The sequence below is a fragment of the Betta splendens genome, chromosome 8 (genome assembly GCF_900634795.4).
Source record: "Betta splendens chromosome 8, fBetSpl5.4, whole genome shotgun sequence".
NCBI lineage: Eukaryota > Metazoa > Chordata > Actinopteri > Anabantiformes > Osphronemidae > Betta > Betta splendens.
Window position 1 is genome coordinate 11,344,259 of NC_040888.2, and position 18,546 is coordinate 11,362,804.

The 18,546-nt window shown below is 47.7% G+C and overlaps 1 protein-coding gene, 1 long non-coding RNA gene and 2 other non-coding genes across 7 annotated transcripts; 1 reads left to right on the forward strand and 3 right to left on the reverse strand.

Annotated features, from left to right (window-relative positions):
- Window positions 1-89: 89 nt before the first annotated feature.
- LOC114859816 (uncharacterized) lies at window positions 90-4,820 on the reverse strand. Of its 3 annotated transcripts, none has more exons than XR_003786551.3 (4): window positions 4,519-4,820; window positions 1,550-1,680; window positions 828-867; window positions 90-632 (listed from the first exon to the last, which is right to left on the reverse strand). It is a non-coding gene; the product is annotated as an uncharacterized LOC114859816 (long non-coding RNA). The 3 variants fall into 3 exon arrangements; XR_008695390.1 differs by having other exon boundaries at window positions 4,487-4,820; XR_008695391.1 differs by lacking the exon at window positions 4,519-4,820 and adding an exon at window positions 3,038-3,088.
- On the reverse strand, window positions 698-785 carry LOC114861177 (small nucleolar RNA SNORD88). Its single transcript, XR_003786728.1, has one exon. It is a non-coding gene; the product is annotated as a small nucleolar RNA SNORD88 (small nucleolar RNA).
- Window positions 940-1,033, reverse strand: LOC114861176 (small nucleolar RNA SNORD88). The gene has a single exon (XR_003786727.1). It is a non-coding gene; the product is annotated as a small nucleolar RNA SNORD88 (small nucleolar RNA).
- On the forward strand, window positions 2,445-11,272 carry si:ch211-51c14.1 (protein kinase C and casein kinase substrate in neurons protein 3). Of its 2 annotated transcripts, none has more exons than XM_029157806.3 (10): window positions 2,445-3,029; window positions 4,543-4,607; window positions 7,171-7,327; window positions 7,411-7,646; window positions 8,182-8,337; window positions 8,422-8,597; window positions 9,139-9,259; window positions 9,343-9,413; window positions 9,508-9,587; window positions 9,678-11,272. In XM_029157806.3, exons 2-10 carry the CDS (start codon window positions 4,551-4,553, stop codon window positions 9,785-9,787), a joined length of 1,164 nt encoding a protein of 387 aa, XP_029013639.1. In that variant the 5' UTR covers window positions 2,445-3,029; window positions 4,543-4,550; the 3' UTR covers window positions 9,788-11,272. The 2 variants fall into 2 exon arrangements, with proteins under 2 accessions (XP_029013639.1, XP_029013641.1); XM_029157808.3 differs by lacking the exon at window positions 2,445-3,029 and adding an exon at window positions 3,204-3,479.
- The last annotated feature ends 7,274 nt before the right edge of the window (window positions 11,273-18,546 follow it).

An 18,546-nucleotide genomic window follows, 5' to 3' on the forward strand; every position in this document is an offset into this window, starting at 1 on the left:
TATGGGGCATACATAAATCTATACAATGCACCTTCCTCCTAATACAAGCTGTCAACTATTAAATATTGGTATGCATGAAACGTTTATTAAAAAGGCATGCATTTTCCCTGCTTAAACTATAACTTGTTCTGAACAGTTAATCATTTTTAGATTTATGAACCACCATAAAGTAAATCAGACAAACAAAACCTTAAAGCGGCAGAACATCTGAACCCAGCCATGTGTAATCCAGAATAATAAAGTTTAATTAACTGAACTTTGAATTGTTAAACACCGTTCTTTTTTGCAATCCCCCACATGCTGAAAATACAAATTTAAATGGCAAGCAAAAGCATGTGCACCAGATTAGGCATCATAATAAAATAAAATTCAGAACGTGCCAGTAACTGGCACATTCATTGTTTTGAGCTTCATAAAATGTAGCCTATACTTTTCTCATACACTTTATGCAAAACCTTTTTGTAGTAAATGAATACTGTTATCACAATTCCTTTTTAGTTAATCATAGTTACAAAACTGATTCACCTTAGACAATTTTTTTAAGATAATTTTTATTTAGTCAGGACAAATACAGTAGGAGCATTTTTTTAAATAAATCCAACATGAGGCAGAACGGTTGAGGGGACCACCACCTAAAAAACAAAGAGACAAAATTAAAACAAATCCTTCATTTACATGACTCTGGTGTTTTAAGAGTTTTCTCCTCAGTCTGCCCTGTCAGAGGCAGAGTTGCACGACTGTCGCCACAGATTTTCTGAGCCCAGTGCATTTCATCTTAAGAGAATGATCAGAGTCTACCACTGAAGTTCTAGTGTTAAGACACGTACCTGATACTCCTCCGGTCTGAGCAGCTTCACTTCTCAAATCCTAATGAGAAAAAAAACAACAACTTCAGCGTTAATGCGTTGCTAAACTCGTTACCTTTGACAATTATTTGAGCTTCTCCTCAGAAACTCTGGCTTGTGCTTAAATCCAGAGATGCACGTTGTCTCCATACTGACTCAGAGCCCAGTGCAAGTCATCAGGGGAGGCGGTGTTCAAACACATTTACTGCTACACGGGAAGATCTCGTGTATCTTAGCATATTCATTTATGGGCTAGTCTGCACGTGACTTTTAAAACCGACTGGATGGTTGACAGATTACCTTCCTACTGGCCAAGAAATAGTTCAACTCTAAAGAAGTTATTCCTGATTTTGTTTTAGGGCTACAGGTATGTTAGCCATTTAGTTAGCAGGAATGCTACCTAAAGGCTCGCCACGTGGAGATCTATGGCATCGTTTCTCGACCGAGCTGAGACGAACAGAAAATGTTTGTTGTAAATATTTTTTTCACAATTAGCATTAGTGTAAATCTGTTAATTCGTAGTCAAATTCAGTCAGCACGAGACTGCAGTTACCACGTGCTTTAGTGATACGTACGTAGGTTTCGCTACTTCTTAATTATACACTATATCTTAATAGTTATTTTTGAAAACCCAGATAATACTTTACTATTCAACCAAGAAATACACTTTACGTTAGTGAAGAGAACATGTAACAAATACTCACCACCTCTTTCTACAACTTTGCTGGTCAAGTAGAACCAGCAACTGCGCTTCCTCCCCTTTTTGTTCATTCTTCTTCTTCGTGGGTTTTATTGGCGGTTGACACTTCAGACATTGGTGCATCACTGCCGCCACCTGGTTAAACGTGTGCATTAGGAGTAGTAGTAAAATAGTGGAATAGCGACAATGTCCTACAGTGATACAAATAATAAATAAAAAACGATAAATCTCATAGTGAAAGAAGTCGATCTAAGAAACCAAAACAAAAATTCTTATGTTTTTGTCAAAAAAAATATTGTAGTATTATTTTACTCTTTTCTGTTCAAGATATCAATCATATTTTAGATAGATTCGCAGTCAATTCAAAATTTATCTAGCAGTAACAAAAACAATTGCTATTCATGAATCTTAAAAGCGTTTTTTGTCTATATATATTTTTTTCTTTTTATCTTTAATAGTGAACTAAAGATCTCTCCTTATCTTAGACTGATGCTTGACTGGCTGACTCATGTCATGATACAGTATGATCCTGTTTTAATTATAGGCTTAATAACATACTGTAGGATTAGTGTTTCTTAAGAACTGGTTGCAGTTGGGTGTAAACGTTGCAACACCAAAACAGTCGACTTGTTGTTTACAAGGCGTGTTCTGGCTTGAAGGTGTTTCACAAGCTCAGCATAACATAAAGCCTTATGTCACCAGGACTGGGGCTGGTGAATGTGAACAATTCTTCTTCAGGGGGCTTCAAAGAGAGCACACACACACACACACACACACACACACACACACACACACACACACACACACACACACACACACCGGATGTATCCTCCAGCTGTGGAGGCAGGCCCACAAATCTGTCCCGAGGGAACGCGTGGGGAGGAAACGGGGCACAGGGAGAGAGATGGAGTTTGCCTTATCTGGTCATGCTGCTTTGTGCTTCTTTGTAAAACAGCAAAGCATAGTTAATAGGCCTATTAACACACACAGAGGCTGAGTGGGTGACTCATATGGTCTGACACACCTAGACAGGCACATAGACACACTAGAAAGGGAAGCCACAGTTTACTTCATTAACACTACTCTGAGAATCAGAGGGACTCAAACAAGAAACGAGACGATCACAGACAAGTGGTGAAGTACAAAGAAGGAGGGAATCGGTTTCCTGCAGTGACAGAGAGGAAGAGGGAGCGAGAGAGAAAGAGAGAAGAAGAAGACGAAGAAGCGAAGAGGGAGGGTGTGAGGGAGGAGGGAAAAAGAAGCCAACTCATCTGACTGAAACAGTAGGCCAAATGAAAGGGGAAGAGCAGGAGGAGCGCTGGTCCGAACGGCAGGGAAATCAAAGCTGCAGAAGGTGACGAGGAAAGTAACGAAGACAAGAGGGAGAGTTGGCACCAGGAGCGGACGGGAGACAAAAAGGCTTTGAAGAGAAAAACAAAAGAGGGAAAAGGGGCTTGAGGCAGAGAGGGCCCCAACATTCAGAGGTAAGGACCTTGTTAGCCAGCCACGGCTCAATGCCTGCATTGGAGGGATCTGACTGAGGGAGTGACTCCTATTTCTGCGCCGTGCGCTCATTTGTTACTATATATTTCCTCTGTGCAACGTGTGTTGTAGAGTTATGTGTGACAGATGAAACGGGGACAGGGGGCGGAGTGAGAGTGGGCGCAGGAGCACGGGTGAAAGAGTTCGGCGGGTTGCAGGCGCCAGATGGGCTTTTATCATTCAAAGGGGCTTGAAGTTGAGCTCGTTCTTCAGCCATTTTTAAAAGTGTAAAGTCAGAGCTTTTGCATGCTGGAAAATTTGGGGTACTGCGAGTTACTGGGTCCCCGGAGGGCCTTCGAAAACGGACGGAACACGTTTCCTGGCTGACCTGCCAGGAGATTATAAAAAAGTCTGGAGGACCCCTGGTGGAATTTGATCTGTGCCTGTAGGTGGTAAGTTACACAGAATGCAAATCCATGTTGCTTTAGACATCTGCAAGTAAAAAGGTGGCTATGACTGGATACGTTTTGATTTTAATTATACAATGAAATAATTCATTATTTCAAGGTAGAAGCAAACTTTGCAGAACTGCCACGTTTCTCGATTTAAGGCCAGGATAGAGGTTCCCATCCCCACCAGCCAGCAGCCGGACAGGAAGTCCAGGTCAAAGGTTAAAATGGAGCGCATTGGTTCTCGTGGACGTTTGCTTTAAAGACGCGGCAGACGTTGGAGGGAGAAGCTGGGGACGATGGAGGCGGGGAGCGGCTTCAGCCGAGCATGTGATGCCCCGTGAAAAGCAGGACGTGGAGGAACATCAGTGGATCCAATTGTGTTCTCACCAGAGCCGCGAGGACAGATGCCTGCAGGGGCAAGAGGCGAACAGGCACGGAGCCTCCGTCTGGGTGGAGCTCAGCTCCCTCGAACACCAAAAAGGAACATTTAAGCCGCGTGCTTAAAAACTTTGTTTAAAAAGTTCAGCGTCCAGCTCGTACACGTCGCTGTGAGTCAGACGGTGTCTGCTGCAGCCTGTCGCCGGCTCGGCCTCAACATCAGCAAGTGTTTGCATTTAACTAAATGAGCAGAGACGGGATGTGTTGACCCCCTGCACCCCTGTTTACTTTAGCATAGCTGAGCTGCTGGGAACAGTGGGAGAGGATGGCTTCCTGTGCGGCTGCCGCTTCAAAGGTCACCGTCCGACAGCGGGTCCGTCACTGACAGCTTCACAGAGCCTCCATTATATCCACCGCTGGGCGCACGGTGCACCTGCTGCATATCTTCATATTAGAGCTGACAGGAGGTTGCAGGCTTTTCTCCTCTGAGCTTTCGTATCACAGGGAAGGGAAGGAAGCTGGGCCCGAGCTGTGGTCCAATGCTCCCTGAGACAATTTATTAATAACTCCAACTGATGTGCATTAATAAGAGCGTAATAAACAGTTTCCTGTGGTTCCGATGCTTTTACCTGCATGTGATATCTGCACTCTGTGAACTCACAGCATTTTCATTTCGCTTTCGCAGAGAACAGCATGTCGGCGCCGCCGTCAGACAACCCCGAGGACGCCAACAGCCGCAGCTTCTGGATGGTACGTGTGCCCTGAGCTCCGTCTGCTCCTCGTACTCCAGATTATCTCCATGACGCTCCAGTCAAAACACACCGAAGTGCTTTGGCGTCGCTGTAGACGCGGACGCGACGCTGTTTGGGCTCAGCTCTTTGAAGGTCCAGTGATATCTGCTGTTTTTGTGCAGGTTATCGTCACGTGTGAGTGTCCTGTTCCGTGTATGCATCATGTGAGCTACTGTTTACCGCTCCGCTGAGTTTCCGCCTCTCTAACGTTGCGCTGCCCCACTTTCATCTCCGCTGTCCTGTAATTTTGGCAGCCTCCCGTGGCGCTGGACGTGTTTCCGGGCCACTTCCTGTCTGTGTCATCCTGCCGCCGTGCTCCGGGGCTCGTCTGTCATTATACTGCGAACTTAAGCTCTCCTGTTTGGTATTTGTCAGTCAGTCAGGATGTTTGCAATTACGGTGCATTCTGCAGAGGATACACAGTGCTGATACAGGACATACCTGTAGTTATGATGCTGCAGTGCTCACTCCCATAACACTTCCCCTACAGGTACATGGTCTGATGTGGGCTCTGTGTCTGTCATCATCATCTTATTGTGACAGACATTTCTATCACATGTTCTCTTTGCTGTTTTGTTCAAAGCAAAGGGAACTGCGAGCGGCTCTAGCTCATTGTTCAGAGCTGCTGCTGCTGCTGCTTCATGTGCTACATGTTTGCTGTGTGAAAGGGTTTCTTCAGTTCTGCCTCTTGTTGCTTGGACAGAATCTTTAGTAGCGGATTAGCATCTGCCTCAGAGATCGGCCAGTTGGGCCTTCGCAGCGTTGCTGTTGGCCTCGAACTGGATTCCTCAGCTGTTTCTGTTTAATTCTCAGACGAGCGAGGAGAGTCAGTGTAAACCACAACACAAGCAGCGGAGAAAGAAGCGGAGGAAGGAAGACAGCGAGAGAGAGGGTGGTGTGTGTGTGTGTGTGTGTGTGTGTGTGTGGGGGGGGGGGGGGGGGGGGGGGTGCACCGATGAGAAGCTGACTCTCATTAAGGCGTAAGGAAACAACAGTGTTTCAGTTTCATTAAAAGCCCAACAAGTGCGGTGATTGGAAACATAAATCATGTTTATGCTCAGGTTGCCTGTTCAGAGCGTTTCAGCCTTCGTTATGTGATGACTTGGTGACACTTTGAGGCAGTGAAGGAAGGAGGAGGAGAGCTTCTGTAAACCAGACTTATTGAGCAGTGAGACGTCTATGAAGGACATCAAAGATGTTCAAATACTTTTATATTTAAAAACAATATTAATGTCAAAGCCATCAAGACAGCGCGTGTGTGTGTGTGTGTGTGTGTGTGTGTGTGTGTGTGTACTGTAATATATAGGCCTATAAAGCAGGCCCAACTTGCAAGCAGCTGTCTAAACGTGTCACTGACGACCAGCTTAAAGCCTGACAGAGAGTAGAAGGAGCAGGAGCGGGCGGCGGCTGCCAGGAAAATTGCAGAGAGATTTCCAAATTCCACATCCACAAACAACACACTTGCTTCAGATGTGTTACTCTCACTCAGGGCTTTGGCTTGTGCCCTCTGGTCTCGTCTGGCTCTTTACCGCTCGGGCCCCGTCCTGGTTTACTGCTGACTGTGAGGCGGCCACAGGAAGTAAAGGCTGCAGTGAGGCCAAGGCAGTGAAAAGACGATGACGGCCGCCTGACTGTGACTCCTGCTGGGATCTACTGACATGTCAGTAAATGTAATACCATTAGAAATGGCTGCTCTCCAACTGGCCTTAAAGTTCCAGGAAGATTAAAAGTTGGAAAATTCCCTTTTTGCATCAACTTGCCAGTGAATAGCCAGAGCCAGGAGTCAGTTAATGCCAGAGAATCTGTCTGTTTCTTTACTTTCATACGAGACGCACACTGACTCTGGGGGGCTGCAAAAAACAAAGCCCATCAAGAAATGGCCCCACTTAATGTTGACTGTCTTAGTGTTCAGTGTAAGTGTTTATTATGGAGCCTTTTCTCCACATTCATCTGAGCCTCAGACATTTTCTGGTTTGATTTTTGCCTCCAATAGTGTTTCATAAGTGCATTGCAACAGACAGTGCACCAACTAAGACTCGCGTGTACTGTATAGTAAGTGTGGAGATGAACAGCTAACATCTGTGTACGTTGTTTACTCTTAACAGCAGCAGGTGGTGATTCTAGACATTCAACCTAATACAGCGACTCTGCTTTAATTCCACTGAAACAAGAAGAGCTGCGTTTTTAAGAAACTGCCAGGTGGTTCTGCTACACTTCTGTGTATGTTTATGACGAAGGTCACAGCGGGTGGTGGTGCATTACAGTAGATTAGCAGACTGGTGTGTGTGTATTTCGGACCCTCTTTCATTTTTATTACAATGAACAAAATATCAGAAATTATGCAGTCCAGATGTTTTAAATGGTAAAATTAGATGTAACTAGAATAAAGACTTGAGCTGGTTTACACATTTAAATGAATAAATACAAATAAATGTTCTGATCATTTTTAATACTGACCCTATAGTAATAGGCCTCATCCCACTGTTTATTGCAGCTCGTCCTCTCTGTCTCTGTCTTCGCAGCCTGGCAACTATCAGCGCACCGTGAGGCGGACAGAAGACGCCTTCCAGGCCTGTAATGACATCGTGGCGTGTTTCCAAGAGAGAGCGCGCGTGGAAAGGCAATATGCCCAGCAGCTCAGCGAATGGAGCAACAAGTGGAAACCCGTGGTGGACTCCAGTGAGTACAAGAACCGTCCGATCGCCGCAAATACGCTCACCTCCTGATTATCGACCAGCATCTGGCGCCCGGCTCCTCCGCAGGTCCACTTTATGGATCCCTCCTGAAGTCCTGGCAGTGTTTTCTGTCCTCCGCTGACCGCCTGGCCTCCTTACACGCCTCCATCTGCCGCTCCCTGGTGTCAGACGATGGCGACAAAGTCAGGACCTGGCAGAAGGACACCTTCCACAAGAAGCTGTTTGGAGGCTTTAAGGAGTCGCAGGACATCGACTCGGGGTTCGCCCGTGCTCAGAAGCCGTGGGCCAAACGACTAAAGAAGGTCGGGAGTTTTCAGTACAGTATGCGAGCCAATAGTGATGATGTCACACGTTCATTGTTCTAGTGTGGGGTATAAAGTTGTGTGATTGTGATGCAGATTAGGCAGAATCACCGACGTCTTCCGTTCATCCACTTTTACATTCACGTTTGTTATTTGTCCTTCAAGCCGTGTGTCACTTTCCATGAAGTTCGTGAAGTCACAGTAAAAGTCACGAACCACTTCTTGAGATGTGATGACTCATCCGAGTCGGTGTTGTGCAAACTCCAAACTCCTGAGAGCTTCTAAAATTGAAAGAACAAAAACTGAATTGCACAGTGTCTGCATCAATATATATGTACATATACACAAACGCTCCTAGGGAGGTCTTATAGTATTTCATACGTACTGTACAACATCACAAACCCTTAAGGGGTGAAGGCCAATTCAATTCAATGCAACTCAAATAGAATAGTTCTTTCTAAAGTAACTGTCTCTAAAATGTTTATGAAGAGAATATGTCTGATTCCTACTATACGTATACACGGTCTCTGCACAGCTGGACAAAGCCAGGAGGGCGTATCACAAGGTGAGCCGGAAGGAACAGGCAGCCAGGGAGCGAGAGGAACACGCTCAGGGGAACCCAGACGTGGCCATCGACAAACAGAAGAAGATCCAGGAGGAGCGCGAGGTGGCTCAACAGGAAGCTGAAAAGGTAAAGAGACGAACACAACCCGCTTGTTGGATTGTGATGTGGGCGGCTCTTCATTAGGTCGTCTACACGCGCTAACGGCTGCAGGTCCGCGGGCGCTATGAGAAGGTCCTGGAGGAGGTGAACCGCTACGCGCCCCGCTACATGGAGGAGATGGAGTCCATTTTCGACCAATCGCAGGACGAGGAGCGCAAGCGAATCGTCTTCCTCAAACAGGCCTTTCTCTCCATCCACAAACATCTGGACATCACCAACAACGAGAGGTGAGGCGTTCGTCTGCCTGCTGATCAAATGCAACACAGATCCTGGTTTGTGGTTTCTGCACCTTGTGTCTGGATGGGAACTGAATGTTGAAATCAATAACATGACTTCATTTACCCAGTTACTGCCTTCATATTAAATAGTTTCTTAGTGACTCACGCCTGATCTAATAAGGGAAATATTGGCTAAAAGAGCTTCGCTGCTTTATTAAATCTGCACGGACCACATGTGGACCAGAAATGAGAAACGTTATTGTCTGATAATTCGATCAGTTTTCAATAACATCAGAAGAGCTGATTGTTCCGTGTCATAAATGAGGAGCATGAGGGCCCGATGTTCTGTAGTCCGGCCCATGCAGAACACCAGACACTGCACCGCCAGAACAGATGATGATGTCAAACCTCATGCTGAGTAATAGTAGGAGCCACGGCGATGCAGCTCAGTCTCTTTAGAATCGAGCGTCAGTTCTCTGTATCTATTCCTTTTGGCACAGCATTAATAAATTAACACACTGTCCTATTTATTGATCCCGTCAATAAATAGCGTGAGGGCCGTGTACAACGAGCTCCACAACACGCTGATGGCCATCGACGAGCAGGAGGACCTCCGCTGGTGGAAAAACACCTACGGGCCTGGAATGCCCACAGACTGGCCTCACTTCCAGGTTCCTGTTTAGCTCTAGAGCTCCAATACAGCAGTCTCTGTTTACTGGGCTGCTGCTCAGTATTTTGCTGATATGTGTTTTAGGAGTGGACACCTGAGAAGAAAGCGAAAAAGGGAAAGAAAGGAGCGGAGAAGAAAGGGTCGCTCGAGAAAAGGTCGGTGAATGTGTCACAGAGGAAGCGCGAACGCGTCTCGTTTTGTACCTGTTCGGACTAAAGCCGCATCTGTTCCCTCGTTCCTCTCCTGCAGCGCGATGATTGGAGGAGTGAGAGTGAGAGCTCTGTACGATTATGTCGGTCAGGAGACGGACGAGCTTTCATTCAAAGCAGGTAAAACGCGCGGCCTCAAACGTGATTCTGCACGGGTTCGTGTGGTCTCAGTCAAATGGAGGTTGACGGCCTCCGTACTTGTGTGTGCAGGCGAGGAGTTCTTGAAGACCGAGGATGAGGATGATCAAGGCTGGTGCAGGGGGATGAAGGACGGGGGGTGGGAGGGGCTGTATCCGGCCAACTACGTGGAGTTGGTGTAGCCGCGTGCGCCACACAACCAGCAGTCGCCTTCCAACCGTGGACGTAACGCGGCGGCGGGACAGATCAGCTGTCGGCCAAAGAGCTGGAGCGACGGGGCGTTTGCTGTCTCACTCTCTTGAAAAGATCAATAAGCTGGATTCTAACGGTACTTCATGTAACTCTGCGGCATCTGCAGACCTTCAGCCGGTTCCTTTTCCTTCACCTCAACACCTTTAAAATGCTCACGCGGTGTTCGACGAGGGCGGCGCTGGTGCTGTGACTATGACAATCCAAAGCAGCAGTTCAAGTGGAGTCGGCTCATAGATATAGATACAAATATATAATCGTGTTTGTCTGGTGTTTATGTTGATTATTAAAGGCGCAGTTTTGCCCCCGGTTCACAACAATATCGATATTTGCTCCTCAACGCAATCCAGGAAGTGCCTTGTTTACTTTCAGGGGCTTTAATCAGCACGTTATAAAAACAATGCATCGCCTGAGCTCTCGACGGTGAACGGGGTTAAAGCAGCTCCTCTGTGGAGCTTCACGGCGTCGCTGGGCTCCTGCTTTCTCTTCCCTCCGCTTCACTTTCAGCATCAAACAGCTGCTTTCAGCGGGAAGCGCTCGCTGCTCGCAGACGCTCAGCAACTCGCTGCGGAACATAGCCCAGTATTTAACGAGCCTAATTGAGAATCAATATTGGACTTATATTTATCGCTAGACCGGAGGAGCGAATGCTAAATGTGCTGCCGATCTGCTCGGCGTGTGAACGGGTCGGTGCTGCAGGAACACCTGCGCGTGCCGGTGTTCACGCTTTGCTCCCGTTGCTCAAAAGGCCAAAATAGTCATTACTGCAGGTTTAAAAGGTGGAATTATGTAAAACCACGGTGGTTTATGAAGCGCTTACATCATCACGGTGGTCGGATGGTGAGAATATTGGACCTTGACTGGGCCTTGTTGTGCGTCACGTGCTGACAGGACAGCTTTGCTGGAACTCTCTTTATATTTTTGCCATTTCCCCTGATTCACCGTCCCACAGTCATCAAGGAGTGTAAATGAATAGAAGAGAGCTGCATTAAAACGTTTTCCTCCTTTTGTGTGTTTGACTAGAATGGAAAAAGATACATTTCTCACTTTCACCAGTGTTAACTTGTTTTGCTTTGAGTTTGTGTCTGCGTCCGGTACTTGTGGGGCCGAGCAGCCGCCGATGCAACGCTGCTGCAGTGCTGAGTGTTTAGAGATGAAACTGATACTGCGTTTCTTCATCAGATTCTCAGTCTGACGCCAGACATTCGTGTTTCCTATCTGGTCCGGCTGCTCCTTTAAGATAAGAGAAGGGGAACAAACGTTTTTCCTGTCTGTCTGTAGCAACATCTATGAAACACAGATGATGCAAACCCAGGGGCTTTTGCATCATACAGTACCTGTGTACATGTGTGTCTTTATATGTTGGTCTCCTCAATAACCCATAAACAAAAATAAACTTTTGAACATTAGTGTAACTATATCAGTGTTTGTGTGTGTGTCAGAGACAAGCATGACATGTTGCGTATCCAGTGTGTGTGTGTTTGTGCTGAGTCATCAGTTCTCTCATCCTCTGACGTCCCGCCTCCGGGCGTTGCTGGGTCACGGCCACACACATGCAGCGGACACACTCACGCCACCGTCCGCGTCCCTGTCGGGAGGACCGTGGCCGGGTCAAACGCCGCTCTTTATCCGGGTGACGCTGCCGCGGAGTCAGATGCGGCCCGACAACGACACGTGGCCGTCGGCCAAGGGAAGTTTACAGCGAGGCGTGCAGCCATGAATCCTGGTGTATGGTTACACTTCACAAAAAAGGCTGCAGGGAAATACGTCTCCACAGCAAGAGGGGAGACGATGAGGTCACCGTGGAGAAAAGACCTCCATCCTCACCCACTGACAGGTCTATGTAGACTGATGCATAATCTGTAGCCACAAGACTGGTTTTGTAAAAATGTCTTTGATCACATATATTTTGAAAATATGGTGGAAACAGTGTTTTTATCTGTTCCTTTCTGTTCCTACTGCAAATAAAATGTGTGTCTGTATATCACATAGACTGTAAACGTTATCATTTAGTTGCATAATTTTTCACTTTAAGGTCATTTCGGGCTTCAGTATTTTCAGCCAATGGGAAGAAAGAAAATTAAATAAAATTATTTAACTGTAAGAACAACTTGCAGCACTGTTTGGTTTTAATCCAAGACGTTCTACTTTACAATCAATGCATTTTCAAAAGGCTTCTCCGAAGTAATTTGTCAAATAAAAATTGAAAACCATTCTAAAATGTTTTAATAAAAACAGCCTATTTTCTGTGTTGTCTCCGGTTCAGGTACAGAACGCTGCATCGACTTCGCAGCAGCTACTCTGACAGAACACTATCATTCCCGTACAGTGCGTGTGAAGGCACTGACATCCACACCGACAAGTAATATCTCTTTGCTGCTGGGAGCTGAGCCTGAGCCTGTAACCGGTACAGCACAAGAAATGTGATCTGTATTCAAGGCTCAGTGTCTTTTCTGTCCCATTAGAGGAAAGGCTGAAGGCGAGCAAGTAGTTTTATGCTTCGGCTGTTTTACAGCAGCTTTTACTGAGAGACAGAGACCTTTATAATTCACCTCATGAACCCGCTCTAGATCAACCGGTCCTCTGCTAACGTCCACCGTGACTCTGCAGATCAGAACAAATTGGTCACCGCTTACTGAACCCCACTGTAGCTGCACGCAGACACTCACTCAGCACCAGAGAGTGGAAACAAGTCATCTGCACGTTAACGGCTGTGTGATTTCTATTGTGACGCTGCTGAACTTTTTCTCTGAGTGACTCACACAGCGCTTTCTGGTGGTTCATGAAACAAAAGCGTCTGTGCTTAAGGAGCATTTGTCTGCGTCCGGACTCGGAGGACGACGGCCTGGGTGTTTTCCTCCTCCAGCAGAGGGGGGTAAAGGATCAGCTGCTCAACCCTGAGCGAGTGCGTCTCACAAGAAATACACACGCTGGCGTGGCAGCGTAATGGGAAAATGTCTTTATTCCCTCATCTCTCATGTGGTGACAGGCAGAACCTTAGGTTGCCATGGAGAGAGCGGCTGAAACCAGGCCATAATTAACAGCCACACAACTTGGTTCAATGACTCATTACATTTGGTGAAGTTAATGAGGAAATCACGCAGCTCCTCGAAGGCAAATGACTCCGTATGTGTATAATGTGTACATGTGATGAATGTCTGGAGTCCCGTCATGAGGTGGATATTACTGTTGGCCGCCGCTGCCGCTTGTGCAGGGCTCATGATAAGCATGTGATCTGCCTGTGTGTGTGTGTGTGTGTGTGTGTGTGTGTGTGTGTGTGTGTGTGTGTGTGTGTGTGTGTGTGCGTGCGTGTGTGTGTGTGTGTGTGTGTGTGTGTGCGTGTGTGTGTGGTTTCCAGTGAGTTGAGGGAATGACTCATCTCAGGGAGACACAGAACATAAGTATGCACATTTTTTCAGGTTGTCACTCACTCACTCACTCACTCACTCACTCACTCACTCACTCACTCACTCACTCACTCACTCACTCACTCACTCACTCACTCACTCACTCACTCACTCACTCACTCACTCACTCACTCACTCACTCACTCACTCACTCACCAGCTCCTTGCTCCAGATGCACTGCCTCTCTCTCACCTCGTGCTCCGTGAGCTCCGGTTGCCCTTGGGAGCCTCCTGTCACTGCTATGGACCATCCGTAGTCCTGCTCAAGGCTTTACAAAGTGGCTGAGAACACAAGAAAAGCCACCGAACACCTGTAGACCTGCCAAGAGCACTTAAGCGCACACTGTCTCCCACAATTTGTCTCGAGGATCCCTGGAAAATCCCACTTAACTCTCTTGCTTAAACAACACTGAGGCCGGAGCACTAAGAGGAGGCGTCTCCCTGAAGATTCACAGACAACAAACCTAAAATGCCGAAGCTGCAGGGAGTCTTGTTCTCAGAGCAGACTTTGGGCCGTGCCACAGACGGGTCAAAGCCCTGAGGCGAACCTCTGGACCGGGGCTGCAGGGTCCGACCCGGCTGCACCGGGCCACGGGGTCATTCAAGGAGAGGCTCGCCGGCCTCTCAGCCTCCGCATGCGACGGCTCGCCTTTCATATTAAACTGCCCAAAAAATAATGAGCAATTAAGAAAACGGTTATTCTCGTGTTTCAATTAGCCTAATTAAAGCGAGGGCAGCAGGCTACTTGGAGGAACGGCGTGTGAGGGAGAGAGTGTTCAGCTGAGACGCAGGATGAGAAATTAACCATCACAGAGGACGCACTGATTCTTACAGCTCTGATTGTGGTGGAGCTGGTTTGAATCGTGCTCCCGTCGCCGCAGCAACGCGGTTAGCCGTAAGTTCAGCCTCCAGTCTGACGGCGAGAGCCAGATGGTCATGTAGAGCACTTCCACTGACACGGGGCCCGCACAGCTCCCCCTGCTGGAGCACACGCCATCCCATCAGCCCCGGAACGCATGACTCATTAGCATGCGAACGCACACATGAGCGACTCCGGCAGATCACAGCGCCTGCGATTCCCTGCTCTTTCATCCGCCTCCTCCTCGGCTCCCGCTCCCCGTCTCGCTTCCTTCCCGCTCCTTATTTCATTACCCTCGGTCTCAGTCTGGTGGCCAGAGTTAATTGGTTGCCGTCTAATTGCTGCTCATTAGCTCGAGTAACGGAACACGTGAGACGCGGCGCACAAAGCGTGCGTGTGTGTTTTTGTATCTCCCACCGCCGCGACCCGACGCCCGCTTTTGTCTGTGGCTTCACGCGTGTGAAAGACGGGCATCAGCGAGCGCCCCCGTCGAATTACTGCACGGAGCTCAGCGGAGACCTACACGCAACGTACATACACAGACTCACACCAGCATATGCAGTGTTTTACACGCGGCCTACAAAGGCGTGACTCACCCACAAACACCCTCCCACATGTGCAGACACACATCAGAAGGGCCGACTCTTCGCCCACACCCTGTTGGCATTTGGCAGGTTCTCTATATTTGGGTAGTGCCCCTCCCAGGAGCCCAGCTTCACCCCCCCCCCACCCTATTTAATCTATTATAGAAAAAACCTCGGGGGTTTAATTCCTCTCCCAAGGCAAAGTGCTTTGCTGGCATGGCGGCCAAATCTATACACGAGGAGTGCATAGAGCTTTAAAGTGGACATCTCAACAGTGGGGCAGTTTAGTCGGAGTGACATGAAATATGGACCGTAGTGTGTCACTGCAGAAAAAGGAAGGAGAACAGAAATTGGTCTAGGGGCTGCTATTGTCCTCAGGGGATGTGGAGGACTGTGCTGGTGTAAAAGGAGAAAAAGTAAGACGGGATAACACACACACACACACACACACACACACACACACACACACACACACACTGACGGACGCACCCCCGCACGTTCACTCACAGTCTCTGTGATATGCCAAGAAAATTATTTACTACTCAGGAGCAGACCATAAATGATTAGATTAGTCTCCTGGCACTGTGGCGCTGCAACGCCAGGGGACAGGATGGGATCAGGCACCGCTAATGTTGGAGATAACACAAGAGATGACACAACAGTAGTCATAAACAGTGCAATGGCAAGAAAGAGGGGAATGGATTATAAGAAGAGACGGGGCTTCTTCTCAAAACAGCTCTAAATCACTTGTGTTTACCCCCAACCAGCTGATATTGAGTCAGACAACCTCCAATATTCATAAGAGAGAGACTCCTTCAGTCGGAGAAGACAGGTGTCCAGAGGCATCGTCCTCTTCCAGCAAGTCTGCAAGTGCAGTCATCCTCAATTATATTAAGTGCACATGGTTTTATTCAGGTGAATGCAATTAAAGTGATTAAAGGCTAGAAAGATTCACCCGCCCTACTTTTATAATCGCAATGTAAGAAAAGCAATGAGTCGCGTGTGAAAACGAGGTGGCGGTGCAGAAAGTCTGAGCTGCCTCAAGTGGCCCACTCCCCACTTCCACTCAGGCCCCTCAAACGCCCCACTGTAGAAACATGCAGGCAAATATTGACATGTGTGTGAAAGGAGGAAGCAGCACAGCCGGCCGTGCTGGGAGGCTGTTGGTTTCAACCCCCTCTCTCTCTCTCTCTCTCTCTCTCTCGCTCTCGCTCTCTCTCTCTTTGACCTCAGACGGTGCAGCTTATGTAAGATGCTTCCTAAAACCTCAGCCATTTGCTCGTGCCGCTGGAGTTCACAGAGAGACGCCGAGGCCGGGCCGTCCTCCGTGCGGCGCCTGTCTGACCTGCTCCAGGTCAGGACCGTGGAGGTCCGGTGAAGAGCTGGGCCGGGAAGTGGGCCTGACCCTGCTGAGCTTGCTGGAGGGGTATCTGCCGGACGCCCATGAAGCTGTTCTCCAGTGGAGGCATGTCACATGTCCGTAAATGAGCCGAGTAAAAGAAGGAAATTGAATCCCGGTGACTTGCGGGTGAGGGGAGAGACGACAAAGACAAGGAAAAGCAGGAGAAGAACGTGAGAGACGGCTAGAGCAGCGGAGAAGGGAGAGAGAGGTGGGCGGCTGGTCCTATGAGAGAGTTGTCATGGTAACAAGTGATCATAATGAGGATGAGAATGATGAGGGGAAGAAAAGTGCCAATCAATATTATACATAATAATAAAAACACAGTGACAATGCAGGAGAGGTCTATGTGTGATAGAAACTTTATTTTTACACTTAAGTTTAGAGTTGAGACTTAACAACCATTTATTTTCCATTGTGTTAAACAAACTAACTCTCTGGAGAAATATACTTTCATTAAATAGTCGGAGACAGTTTCTTAATTACTATTTGAATACATTAATAAACAATTTGGAGGGACTTTATGAGCGTCCTGTTTGCATGTAGCGCCTTTCACCTCCTGTGGGACGCGTTGTGCGTTTGCATCGTCGGCTCCGGCGCCACGTGTCCGTCCTCCTCCTCCCGTTTGCAGACGCAGGCCTTCGCCGAGGAGAAGCAATCAGTTTCCAGCACATTCCAAAGCATTTGATTACATGCTTCCGACGGAACCCTCCGCTGACTGATGCTGCGGGACGTTATTATAACACAAAGTCCACACGCTGCCGCTCGACAATGGCTTATTCAAACTGGGACGAAAATCCCCCAGAACCTCAACTTTAGACTGGACGGCGTCTTATTCAGGAGCTGAATTCCACCCATTCTGTTTCGTTGGCACTGCTGTGAACGATAAACTTAATGAGCCATGGGCAACTTTGACAGTTGGCCCCTTTGGCAAGACAAGACAAAGCAGACAGACAAACACTCCTCTGAAAATGATGTCTGTGTCAGTCTTCTCTGTCTTGCTTCGCCCAGAGGGACAATCTCCCACCAGTTGATTTAAAGAGGAAAACCAGGCTGCAGAGATGTTTACCGCAGCATCTCAGCGTCGGCCCAAATGAGGGGAGACCGTCCAGAACACGGGGTGAGGCCTACAGTCGCAGTAATGAGGAGTCAGGCCTCCACCTGTCGTATTCTTTAATTCTCTCATAGAAAAGAAATCCCTCAGCATTTGTAGCTGAACATCAAACCCCACAGAGATCGGACCCAACCAGACGACCAGAACCTCCCAGCAGCCTGGTGACGTCATCATACATTATAAAACATGACGCAAAAACTAAAGTAGCCCCCGAAAAACACAAAAAGCTGAAAACTAATTAGCTGTTGTTCATAAATAACATCTATCAAAGAGGACACGACTCAAAACATTATTTTTAGAAGTTGGTCATTTGTAACATTTTTCTAGTAAAACACCTACTCCATTATAATAAAATAAAATGAAATGAAGGCCTGAGTGCGGCAGTCGTCAGCGTAAAAACCTCCACAGTGAGCAGTAAACATGGCACCACATTATTGCTTGTTTGCTAAGTGCTAAATGACCCTCATCCTGATCCTGCTTTGTGCAGGTGGACGTCTTAGACAGACGGACATCGGTTCATTAGATCACATCAAGCGTTGCAGCACAGACTCCATGTGAAATCATGTATATTCACCTGAAAAAAGCAGCTGCTGCCTGTGGGGAGTTTTGATGTTTGTGACTATGAACAACACATTTCTGACAGGAAACCAACGTCTTCCATTAATAACGTTTCTGTGGTCAGAGTCTAAAATGAGTCACACAATATTTCATTATGGGTCAGAGTTACAACAGACGGAGCCTGCTATAAATACACGTCCAACACAGTTTGCGTTCGTCACGGTCTTCTTTAAACGTTCCCTTTTGAAATGTGGACACATTTCGCTCCGTGGCGTCGACACGTGGGCTGTTTAGTCACTCCTCGTTCCCCTCCAGCGTCTCGGTCCAACGCACGTGCGCGATGCGGCGCCGTTAAGCGCCTGAAAAGCCCCAGTGTGCGCTGCGTGCGCGCGGCGATAAGAGCCAACAGTTGTCACGCTGCCGCTGATTTCTACAGGAAACAGTCTCTCGGTGACAGCGGCGGCTCCGGGAAACTCTCCTCCTCCGCTGAGCCTCCCCTCCCTCCCCCTCCCCGCCCGCAGCTCATCCCCTCTGTTGCGCGTCTCAGCCTCTCCCTGCGCTCCGCTGTGACAGTTAACAGAGGTCACTGTTTACTCTCATTTATCAGTCAATCATCACTCGCTGCAGGGATCCAAACAGCTATTTTTCCATCCTCCATCCCCGGTTTGCCACCACTGCCTCCTGTACAGTAGGGTGCTGAGGCGGTGTTAATTCATAAACATACTGTACATACTGTGAGATGTTTTTTTTTATTTACAATATTATCATTTCC

Excerpts from the sequence above, each read along its gene's own strand:
- si:ch211-51c14.1 (XM_029157806.3), top strand. The coding sequence starts at position 4,551 with ATGTCGGCGCCGCCGTCAGACAACCCCGAGGACGCCAACAGCCGCAGC. Across the intron at positions 7,328-7,410 it reads GAAACCCGTGGTGGACTCCA|GTCCACTTTATGGATCCCTC; the intron begins GTGAGTACAAGA and ends GCTCCTCCGCAG. Across the intron at positions 9,588-9,677 it reads CGAGCTTTCATTCAAAGCAG|GCGAGGAGTTCTTGAAGACC; the intron begins GTAAAACGCGCG and ends TTGTGTGTGCAG.